General features: G+C 38.8%; 1 protein-coding gene across 1 annotated transcript; it reads left to right on the top strand.

Annotated features, from left to right (window-relative positions):
- Nucleotides 1–1,597: 1,597 nt before the first annotated feature.
- f13a1b (coagulation factor XIII, A1 polypeptide b) lies at nt 1,598–11,405 on the top strand. Its single transcript, XM_057341398.1, has 15 exons — nt 1,598–1,724; nt 2,925–3,137; nt 4,814–5,002; nt 5,596–5,844; nt 6,289–6,407; nt 6,798–6,905; nt 7,049–7,226; nt 7,316–7,454; nt 7,895–7,998; nt 8,098–8,186; nt 8,542–8,695; nt 8,913–9,188; nt 9,274–9,434; nt 10,740–10,876; nt 11,034–11,405. Exons 2-15 carry the CDS (start codon nt 2,954–2,956, stop codon nt 11,173–11,175), a joined length of 2,229 nt encoding a protein of 742 aa, XP_057197381.1. The 5' UTR covers nt 1,598–1,724; nt 2,925–2,953; the 3' UTR covers nt 11,176–11,405.
- Nucleotides 11,406–12,669: the final 1,264 nt, after the last annotated feature.

The following is a 12,669-nucleotide window of genomic DNA, read 5'->3' as shown; positions in this document are numbered from 1 at the left end:
TATGTCCAGCTTTCTGACCGCAGGTGTTTCATGAAAGGCTCATTCATAAGACTACACACCCCCTGTTTTCTGAAATCAAATTCAACGTGCACAGCGTAAACTGCTGTCGTATGACAAGCACTTATTTTGTACCGTGGCATTACACATTCTGCATTAAAGTTCACGATGAAAGAACGTTCCCTGTTCTCCACCACTGCTGTCATGTAAAGTTGAGCTCAAACCTGTGACTCACATTCTCCTAAAGCATTTTCTTCATTAAAACTTTGGAAAAAAGATCCATATAGGAGCTCTGAACCGCCCAGGAGACCCACACTGAAGTACAGAGAATCACTAAAGTTTTTACGACAAAATATGATTATCTTATATCTCTTAAGAGTGTCGCAGTATACCGATATTGTTCAAATTCACGATGTCATTTATTCATTTAGTTTCCTTAGATACCACATTGATCATTTTAATGACAATCCTGAAAACAAGTCTTATTGATTGATTATATTCTATTAAAAGTTGGCATCTTGAGTAAATGTATTTTAAAGATGTTTGTGAAGAATTTCACGTGTTTGCTGTTAAAGACTGTCCGTAGCTTTTTTTTACTGATTTTGTAAAAAGAAACATTGAAACTTTGGAAAATGTGCAGGAGTGTTTTGGCTCTGTGGTTTTCAACAAACATTTGTCTCACAGGAATTCGTGACATAGTCACGAAATGTAGTCTGTTGATTCTGTTGAATTTCCCCCTTTTTTCGTGTCACCCAGCAGGACTTTCAATCAAACTTATTTTAATACGCTGCATCATGTCATATCATATGCATAAATAAATATCAACGCAAACTATTTTACTAGGTGGCTCATTCATGTGAATACTTACGCTCTCATTCGTATGTTTGTAATGATTTGACTTGACTCCTGTGATGTCATGTTTAGGGGCGGGGTTAGGGTGGGCCTTTATCGTTGCTTTGCCACCTCGTGAAACTCCCATTTTTAGCAAAATTAGCCTTTGTGGCTGTGAATTTAATGTTTGGACTAGGGTAAGGTGTGTCTTTGATATCAGGTTATAAATATATAAATGTTCATTCACACGTCATGCTGACTGACACGAAAAAAAAGGCAAATTTGTGTCCAGGAACACGAATCAATAGATTCCAAATTTCGTGCCTATGCCACGAACTGCCGCGAGGCTCGTGATATGTTGAGAAGATCATCGTAGCTGGTCGCAAGCGTGCGTTTGCTTTACCGGTTTCCACCAGATGTCTATGCAACACTGTGTTCATTCTGTTTGGTTAGTATAGCACGATTTTGCCCCCACAGTGTAGAATAATCTAGTTAATAGGAATATAAAATACAATACAGGACGCCAGAACAGCCCAAACCCTCACAACCGAGCCTTATAATGAATTCTCTCAGTTGTGACACGTTCCACACTCGTCTCTTTATCTCTTCATATTTTTGTTCTTCGTAAGACACATGCACTCTCTCACACAGACGCTGTAGTATTTTGCACTTCCACTCTAATCTCACACATACACACCCAGGCGTACACCGATGACAGAGGCTTGAGGTGGACACGCCCACTTACTTTACGTCATGCTGCTGATTTGCATACGCAGACACTCCCACCGTTAGACTACATGTGTGATGGGCTTTTTCTGCCACATATATTGATGAAGACAGCAGGCTGGAGTTATCCCGAAGGACAACCGAAGACTTTCTAACTGACAATACATCAGGTTAGTGTGCAATGGCATTATTTATAAAGTAGAATGATAAACATTGTATTATGTTTGATCTTTACACATTGTTTTGTTTTTCACGTTTAACATTTACAATGTTGCTCATTATCAGACTTTCAGTTTATTTATTAAATATGTTATTGTGGATTTTTTGTTTGGCTTTTAAGTGCATAAACGCATTACTGTGTATGTTTGACAGAGAAGTCTGATTGTTTTGCATGCACATCCAAATTGTGTGAAGTTCGCAAAACATCATTAACATGTGTGCCATCTGTTTTATATCCACATCCATAAAAGCAGCTGTAATATATTTTCTGTCTCGCGCTTGCCAAGATTCCGTGTGGAAAGTGTGTAAACAGCAGTGGTTAGGTGTCTGAAGGGCACAAAGGTGTCAGTGTGTTCGTGGCATTGCTCTCTTGTCTGGTGCGGTAAAACATCTCTCCAAACACCTCTGTTTTACACACGCCCCTTATGTAAGCCATCAATCAGATGTTGGTAAAGGCCATGACATAGTTTGTGCCACATTTTGCTTGAATACAAGTTGCAATTGTGTAGCTTGTAATATAAATATTTTTCACATTTAAGTACCAAAAAAGAAACAAGGTAATGGCCAAGAAACAAATGGCAGGTCAGTTTACTTTTCAAATGCCTTCCAGTCCCACACATAATAAAAACAACCTTTTCTGGTTTGCACATACAAAAACACATTTATTATAAATGACCCAGGTAATGACCCAAAGACAGTTTAAAGGATGAAACAGTTGACAGATCATATATGCTTTAAATGACGTTAATGAAGTTAGACACACTACACATTTGTCAGGGAAGCTCTTGGGTGCGGTCCAGTGGAGATACAACACAGATGCGTGCCAGGACCAAAATGCAACAACTTACTTAACAATACAGAAAGAAAGACTAAAAAAGAAAAGAAAGAAAGAAAGAAGAAAGAATAAGGACTAAGAAAGAAAGAAAGAAAGAAAGAGACTAAACAAGAAAAGACAGAACGAAAGAAAGAAAGAAAGAAAGAAAGAAAGAAAGAAAGAAAGAAAGAAAGAAAGAAAGAAAGAAAAGACAGACAGACAGACAGACAGACAGACAGAAAGAAAGAAAGAAAGAAAGAAAGAAAGAAAGAAAGAAAGAAAGAATAAAGTACTAAGAAATAAAGAGTGTTGTTTCTGTCTGTTTTATGATGTTTAGAATCAGCATCATCATCATCAGTATCAGCGATGGGAGATCAAGAGACTCAAGAGAAGCCGAGCCCCGCAGTCACATCAGCAGCTGTACGGCCCAAGAGAATGTCCCACCGCGGACGCAGCGCCGGACCCAAAGCCAGCTCCAATAAAGACGAGGGCAAGATAGAAGAATTTGAGCCCTTCATGTTACTTCCCAGAGGACCGCCGCCACTCAAGGGTGAGATGTGTGTGTGTGTGTGTGTGTCAAACAATGACTGACATTAGTGTCACCGCCACACAAGTGAAGAGCAGAAGACAAAGATGTTTTCTTCACTTCAATATATTCACTTGTTAGGACGTATCCAAACAAAGTTCTGAAGTGCAGAAGCAGAAGAATGATTACACATGACAGTTTCCTGTGAGTTGACTGTTTCCAGCAGATAGCACAGTGCTCCATTCAACACACTCTGATAACATTTATTACACGACAAACATATCCTGACATCAACCTCAAACATGCCCACAGAAACAATGACACTCTTTCTGTACGTGACGTTTAAAGTCTAAAAATGATTTTTTTCTATAACAACCTCTGTCATATGCGATATGTTAAAGCTGCAGTCTGCGATAATTTTGGGGTAAAAATCATTAGAAATCAATTATTGAGTTAATACATTGACAGATCAGTGTTCAAAACGATTGATTCACAACAGTAAGCTTATAGTAATGATTTATAATTTGCGCTGTCGGGTCGTCCCATGCAGGAAATTTGAATTTGGGGGAGTACCACTTTGAGTCCGTAAACACAAAGGAGTATATACTTAATGTATGTATTTGGTAATAAGTATACAGACATATATTGTGTAAACACAAACTTTTAATGGCACTTACCCAGGGCTGGACTGGGAAGAAAAATCGGCCCTGGGTCTTTTGGCTCCACCATTTCTGTCGACCGGGGGGGGGGATGGGGTTGGGTTTGTGGCATGCATACGTGTCTTCTGCATTCACGTTGCATGCATTCGCATTTATAATACGTCCATCTGAACGGCCCAAGCATCCGTTCCAGCCCCACACGTTAGCGGCCCCCCGGGAAAACTCCCGGAACGCCAGATGGCCAGTCCGCCCCTGCACTTACCTGATAAAAGTAAAACAAATGTCTTAAACACTTGAAGAGAGACCTCACATGTGTTTTTGAACCACCAAATGTTAATATATGTGCTTTATTTTTTCATGGTAAGGTTGACATGTTCATGGAATTGCCCATGTATATAGACATGGAAAAAATTAAGAGACCATTTCAGGATACCCTTTTTCGGATTTAAAAATGGACTATTTATTAGTATTATTATAAGTATTAAGTATTAGTATTAAGTATTTAGGTAAATTGATTGTTTTTGTTTCATTCGGTGAACTACTAACAATATTTCTCCCAAATTTGAAATAAAAATATAGTTTGTATTTGCATTTATTTGCAGAAAATGAAAACTGGAGAAAGAGGTGAAAATAACAGAAAAGAGGCTCTGTATTTTTATCTCAAATACTACAAAGTCCAGATTTACTTTAATACAACGGTCATATTTGTACATGTGTTTAAGAAAAGTTTCAAATGGATTTTTTTGTGTGACAACCTGGATGTTTATCACAGTGTCTTGTCATGCTGTCCTTCACAATGCTGTTGGATGACTTTGTCACTCGTGTCCTGAGGTTTGATTTTGTTGAAATTCAACACACACTGGACTGGAATGACCACAATACATCTAGAAATGATGATTTGAAATGAAAATTTGGAGTGGTCTCTTCATTTTGTTCCCCAGCTGTGTGTGTGATGATGCTCTACCAGCTGAGCTGTAAAACTGATGCTGTAATGTTTTAGAGTATGATCTCATTTAGACAATCCTTGTGTTCATCCCTCAGACTTTCTGGATATCTGGGATGTTGATGTGCTGAAACGTCCTCAGGAGGAGAATAAACGTGGACATCACACGCACTTATATTCCAGCGATTTCCTTATCGTACGTCGGGCTCAGGAGTTCCAGATCAAGATCACATTTGATCGACCCTACAAACCGACCGAAGACAAGTTTGCTGTTGAGTTTGTCATGGGTGAGCCGTCCTTTTGTCATTTGTACATGGTCTAATACTGGTTCCTGGTTATAGTAAAAGGGTGTATACTGTTCCGAATATCAGGATAAACTCTTGCTCCCTCTCGATGGTTTCGAAGCATGTTTGTTCCACTTGAATGGTCAACTTCCCTCTTTCGCAATACAAGAACTATTTCAAGAGGTAAATTGTCCAGCACAGCAATACGAATCATTGATGACACTGCGTGTTTGACACTCAAATTACACAAGACCCGCCATCTTTCTGCAATAGTGCAACACCATCATCACTTTCCCTTCTCTCTGACACACTTCCCTTCATTGCCAAAACTTCCTTCTGCACTTCTCTTTTTTCCGATAATATTTATCTGTTAAAGCTCCGTAACTTTCCCTCTCTGTTTGAAACAGAAAATAGCTGGTTACTCTCCAATCTTTTATGTGTGTCGAAGTCGAATGACATCAGACTGACATTTCCCACAGAATCGTAGCCGACAGCTCGATTTATGGATCAGTATTATATTGGGGTAAAGCAAAGGCAAAAATGTTCTTGGTCTTGCTCTCAAACGTTGACGTTGGCTTTGTAATTGTGTGCATTAGGGTCCAGTCCTCAGTACAGTAAGGCCACCTATATTCCTGTCTTCCCCAATGAGGAACGTCAGAGCGTTTGGCGAGGTCGGATCATGGAGACCAATGACAACGTTGTCACCATGGGCATCTTTCCCTCACCAGAGTGCATTGTGGGAAGGTACATGATATTCATTGGTGTGGTGACTCCCTATGGCATCCGCAGGACCAGGAGGGACCGCAGCAAAGACGTCTACATCCTCTTCAACCCATGGTCACCAGGTCTGAAGTTACAGATTTCTTAGTCAACAATTGCTTGCGTGTAAAGCCTTCAGTGCTGTGATCGCTGTCATTTTTCATTGTTAATCTAGACTTGTTTATTACAGTTGTTTGCATTGTCACCTTTGACATTTCTATCACAATGCTTGTTGGCCAAGCAGTGTCTACTTGTAGCTACTATTGATGTCGGCCAAATACTTCTTTTTACGTTAAAATGCCAGTCACAAAGACTGTAGACTAGAAGTCTACAAAACCAAAAAATGCTCTTCTGTACGACATTCCTCCTCCACTGTCGTAAACGTGAATCCTGAGGTTACGTGGTTTTCACAAGCACTTTACGACACGCTTACACCAAGTTGTGAGATGCCGTGAACTGAACTCTTGTGAATGCACGACACTTTAAAAAGTGTGAAATGTGAATATGTATTTCTCATGTTTGTCTTGAAGCTGATGCTGTGTTTATGGATGATGAGGAGGAACGGGAGGAGTGCGTTATGAATGAGCTGGGTATCATCTATCACGGAGCGTATGACGATGTGTCTGAACGGGCCTGGAACTTCGGTCAGGTATAAAGCCAACCAGCACACAAAGACGCGTATTTACTGTACTCTTTTATATGTCAAAATTTGGGTTTAACTGCTTCCATTAAGATTTGACAACCATAACATTTTCAAATTTTCAAGAAAATATTCAATGTTTACTTTAAAAACCTTTTTATTTTGTTTTAATTGAAAAGTGCTTGTCCTGCCTTCTCTGTAGCAAACAGAACTTTGTGATGTTTTGTTATATAATGTCAATACATCCATGTTTTTAAGTGTAGTTTTACAGAGCGATGATGTTAACTTTTGAAACCACATATGAAACTTGTTTAGGAAACTTGAGTTAAAAGAAGTTTTTTTTCCACAGGAAACATAGCGATTTGATGCTTTAACTGACTGTTTTTTCCACACTTCTAGTTTGAATTTGGTGTACTGGATGCCTGTTTGTTCATTCTGGATAAAGCAGAAATGCCGCTGTCCAATCGTGGTGATGTCATCAAAGTTGCCCGCGTAGCTTCTGCCATGGTGAGCTCAACAACACACGTGTCTCTTCAATGTCTGTATTCTATCCAGCATCATCACGACATGAACTCCTGGTCTCACGTGACCATATATTACACATCAGATGCGTTTCCGTGAGAATTTTGCTTTGGCGTGTTTTGTTCCAGCTAAACTCTCGCGATGATGATGGCGTGTTGGTGGGAAACTGGAGCGGGGATTACATGTACGGCGTTCCTCCAACATCATGGACGGGCAGTGTTGAGATCCTCCTGGATTACATCAACAGCAAGGGCAAGCCGGTGTGTTTCGCTCAGTGCTGGGTCTATGCTGCCGTCTTCAACACATGTGAGAGCTCACTTCACCTCCGGCGACGTACATCATGTATCGCTCTGTACCATCATGTGTGATTAATCGACCCTTTTCTGGCTCTCCAGTCTTGCGTTGTCTCGGGATCCCCGGCAGGGTCGTGACGAACTTCTTCTCAGCTCACGACAACGACGGTAACTTGAAGATGGACATCATTCTGGATGAAAATGGAAAAGTGGACCGAGATCGCACCAAGGATTCCATCTGGTATGCGTCGTCTTATTGAAACAAAAGTTTTACGTTGATTATTTCTACTGGATCTTTAAAATTGAGCAAAAATCAGGTTCAATCAGATTTTCACAACAGGATCGTCGTGGCCCAATAACTCACGATAACGGTATTATCACGGTATCTGTTGAAATGTCCTATCCGTCAAACTCATCATTGTTCTTTTTGCTCAATAAATCACACTCCAAATATTAGCACCATATCAATTATCATGGTTTTTAATACCACGGTTATTGTCAATACCGGTAGCCGTGACAGCTCTAGTTTGAACCAGGTAAGTTATTATTGTCTAATTTGTAAAATAGTTGCGTTTTATGATATGACATCATCCAATGAGAGGTGTCATAAGTGTGATGTAGATTGGAGTAGATCAGTGTTATGTTATCTTATTCAGTATGTGGCTGTATGTTCATCTACAGGAATTATCATTGCTGGAACGAGTGTTACATGGCCAGACCTGATCTTCCTCCTGGATTTGGAGGCTGGCAGGTCGTTGACGCTACTCCACAGGAGACGAGTGACGGTACCACACACGCTCACCCACACATGCACACACGCACGCACGCAGTGTAACCTTTGTGTTATTCTCTGATGTGTATTTGTGAACGTCGTCGTCTGTCAGGTATGTACAGGTGTGGACCTGCATCCGTCGCTGCTATCAAACACGGCCAGATCTGCTTCCCGTTTGATGCACCTTTCGTGTTTGCTGAGGTAAAGTCAAGCATGCGCCGTGGTATGTTTTACGAGTATGTTTCACTCTGTCTCTGAGTTTTAGATGTTATATCTTTTCATGTGAAAGTCTACAGGTGTTGAATATAGTTTTTAGTTATATAACAAATCGTTCAATTATCTATTATTATAGATTATTATGCACGTGTTTCTTCCACTGTAGAATAAAACAAGGCCAAAACATCCCCGAAATTGACATCTTATGCCTATACTGCAGCCAGCCACCAGGGGGCGATCACAATATTTCGGTTACACTTTTCTGGATCTACTGCCAGGATCCTTTCCTGACTCCTTTCAAAAGGATCCTTTCTGATTTTTTTGTGTTGTATTGTCGCAGGTGAACAGTGATGTGGTCTTCTATCGTAGACTGAAGGACGGCACTCTAGAGCCGGTAAGGGTGAATCAAACCCATGTGGGTCGCATGGTGCTGACTAAAGCCGTGCTGCACGATGGACGTCGAGATATCATGAGTGATTACAAATTCCCTGAAGGTGACAGATGTGTTTTTGTGGTTTTAATGTTTGAAAAAGCTAAAAATATTCTCCCTCATGTGGTTATAAACCTGTACGTGACTCTTTGTTCAGCGGAACACAAAATAAGATATTTTGATAAATGTCTCAGTGGTTTTGTTTTTTAATTATTTTATTTTATGGGGTTCTTCAAAAAATATATATTTTTGTTATCCTTTATGCGCGTGTCATCTTTCAGGAAGCCCAGAGGAGCGTCAGGTGCTGGAGAAGGCCGAAGCGTTCGGCTGTCAGAGGGAGAAAGCCACTATTCCTGCGTGTGACGTGGATGTGGAGATCCCCATTCTGGAGGTTCGGGTTGGGGATAAATTTGACCTGATATTGCGGTTCAGCAATCGCAGCGATCAGCAGCGCACTGCAGAAGTGTACATCAGCGGGACTGTGGTGTATTACACAGGAGTCCCGAGCAGCGAGATCGTGTCTACAACTCTCAAAGTCAAACTAGAGCCACAACAAAGTGAGTACATGTACGAGAGAGTGTAGTAAAAAAGTCCGTCCCACGACTGCTACCTGTAAATCATCAAACGTTCTATTGGTGTCAGGCAAAGAAGAAAAAGTGTCGGTGCGTAGTGAGGACTACATGCACAAACTGGTGGAACAGGGGAACATCAACGTCATCACCACCGGGAAGGTGAAAGGGACGGGACAGATCATCACCGCCATGAAGTTAATCCAGATGCACAAACCCAAACTCACCGTGAAGGTCTGACATGATTCACCCTCAGTACATATCTCACCATATTTCATTTAAGCAGCAGCATTATTGACATGACAGTCAACACATGTGGGTGTCATCAGCACTTCTTTACCATTGGCTTAGAAAATCACGATTAAATAAGAATTCCTATAATAGGACATCATTTTCCATATCAAGTTGTGTAGTTTCCAGTCAAACTCAACACTAAGAGTTATTATAGTTTTGTTGTTAGTTTATTTGTATTTGTGTTTTTATTATTTTGAATTAGCTTTTATTTTTTCCATGTCAATTTTTAGCAATTTCGATATGTGCTCATGTCATTTTAAGTCATTTGGCCTTCCATACAGATGTTACATGGTCAATTAGAAACACTAAATATTGTTTATGGAATGCTATATATGATTATAGATGTGTTTAGATCTCATTCTGGTTTTAAAATATATCATTGAAACATACAGTGATCTTGATGAGCAGAAAGTACACGGTTACTGAGAGACATTTTGCATTATAGACACATACATATACAGTATATGTAATGGCATACCATATGCGGTGTTGGGTGTAACTAGTTACTAAGTAATGAGTTACTGTAATTCAATTACTTTTCCCTTGAAAAAGTAAAGTAAGGGATTACTCTTATTTTTTCTGTAATTTAATTACAGTTACTTCTGATGTAATTGAACTAAATATCTTTTGGCAGTTTCCCAGACAGGGCTTAAGCCTATAGTCCCAGACTAACTTAAATGCTAGAAGTGTCTTAATCGAAAACAACTTGCACTGACATACTGTATCTTAAAACATATCAGTGCGATTGTTTTGCCTCAAGGTGCCCTCCAGTAATGTTATTTGTAAAGTATGTTTTTAAAAACAACGTAAATGTCCTAATTTAACCAAGGCCTAGTCCTGGCTTAAAATAACCCCTGTCTGGGAAACCGCCCCTTTGTGTAATATATGTGTGTGCAATAGTGGAATTGACATCAAAATTCAAAGTCTAACTTTAGAATCCGTGCTTTAATGTATAATTCTCACATTTGTAATACTTTGGTCAGTTAATAATACTACTTTATGTAGTTTAATATTATTTATTTGAATGAATCAAAAGAGCCGTTTCATGTCTATCCTTGAATCACTTAACTATCAATGTAGGATATAGAAAGTATTTAGTAATAAGTAATTAAATACTTTTTGGAGTAATTCGTACAGTAATCTAATCACACTATTGAATATGTAATTAGTAACTAGTAATTTATTACTTTTTCAGAGTAACTTGCCGTAGTGTCTCTCTCATTGTCTGTGTATATGTGTGCGTAGGTGACAGGGTCTCCACGAGTGAGTGAGGAGATGTATGTGACTGTTGAGTTCAGCAACCCATTTAAATTCAATCTGGAGAATGTTGATGTACGTATGGAAGGTCCCGGAATCCTGCCGTTCAAACACAAGCACTACAGGTGAACACGCACGCACGCACGTACGCACGCACATGTCTGGTTTATTATCTCCGTGGGGACAGTCTATATAAGTAAAAATCTCCTACACAATGTTTAAGGAAGGATGCGTTACGTTGTCAAGATTTGCATGTGTGTACTGTTTGTTGTGTATTTTCAGTCTGATAGCTCCAGGCACATCTATAACGTGGACGGAGGCGTTCAGTCCCCGACGGGCCGGCTCGACTAAACTGATGGCCAGTCTGGACTGTGCTGCACTCAGATATGTGTATGGAGAAGCGGAGCTCACCATTCAACACTGAATAATACACATCAGCGTAAAAGGAATCAGGAAAAGAACGTTTCAATATACAAAAATATCTTTGTCGTATTAAACCAAAAAAGATGCTAGACCTTGCATATATATACAGTATATACTCATATAAAGCATGTTACCTTTGCACTATTATGACAGCTTGACATTTGTATCTGCATGGTATAATATTTACTTAATAAACTTAATTTAGCCATGATTATTACTTTTTGAGTTATTTATTTATCCAAGTCACAAAAAAGATCCAAAGGACAAAAGTACAGCTCTATGGAAACAATTAAATAATCTAACAAATAAGACCCAAAACCAACAAGTGATTAAAGAGTTAGAATTAGATGGTAGAGTAATAAACAATAAAGCCACCTTGGCACATGAGTTTAATGTATATTTTATTCGATCAGTAGATGAATTAGCTCAACTTTTTAAATTAGGAGCATTAGCAAATAGGGTGGAGGTTGTGTCATTAAATTAATTTTGTATTAAGGATATTGAAAACAAAATATCCAAAATCATAAAGATATTTCCAAATTCAACCGCAAAGGATGTTTATAATTTACATATGAATTTAATTAAAATATATAGTTCCTTGATGACACCTCCATCAACCCATCCGATAAATTTATCCATCAGGGAAGGTGTTTTTCCAAAAGCTTGGACAAAAGCTGTAGTTACACCACTTTATAAGTCAGGAGACTTCTAATTTCTACACTGTAAAACTTTGCTGTAATTTCGCAGCAGGTTATCCAGTAACTAACTGTAGATTTAATGTACAATTTTGTTTTAAGCATGAACTTACCTAGTTTATATATTTTTCTTTCATATAAAACAAGACTAACTATATTGGGTCACTTTTCTTGTTATGTAAATGTATCGTAATTTATGAAGTTTTCTATATTTTTACAGTAAACAAGAGAAAAATGCTAAGGAAGAATGTCATTTTTTGCAGTGTTGCTATGCTAATGCCAGTCTCTTCTTGCTCATTTTGAATATCAAACGTCAAAGTGTTTTAACTTTGATTAAAGTAATTAAAAACAGTACTAATTGGAAAGTATATTAAGTAGTAATTAAATCTACAGTAAGTTACTGGTAAACCTGCTGCAAAAACTACAGCAAAGTTTTACAGTGTAATTATCGTCCAAAATCAATTTTACCGGTTATGTCTAAGCTTTTATAGAACGTTGTAGTGGAACAATTAATAAATTATATAGAAAGTAATAATCTCCTTCATCAACATCAGTTTGAAATGGTTATTTGTTATTTCTTAGAAAAGGCTATAGGTACTCTTTGGATCAGGGGCATGTGATGGGTGCTGTGTTTATCGACCTAAAAAAGCCTTTGACACAGTTAACCATGAGTTCATGAGTGATAAAATGGGCATACCCCAAGGCTCAATTTTAGGTCCCTTGCTTTTTAGCTTGTTTATAAATGATCTGCCATGCTGTTGTCCTGATGTTGAATGTCAGCTCTATGCAGATGATACAGT

This window comes from Triplophysa rosa, linkage group LG1, assembly GCF_024868665.1.
Source record: "Triplophysa rosa linkage group LG1, Trosa_1v2, whole genome shotgun sequence".
Lineage (NCBI taxonomy): Eukaryota > Metazoa > Chordata > Actinopteri > Cypriniformes > Nemacheilidae > Triplophysa > Triplophysa rosa.
This window is presented reverse-complemented; position numbering and strand designations above follow the sequence as displayed.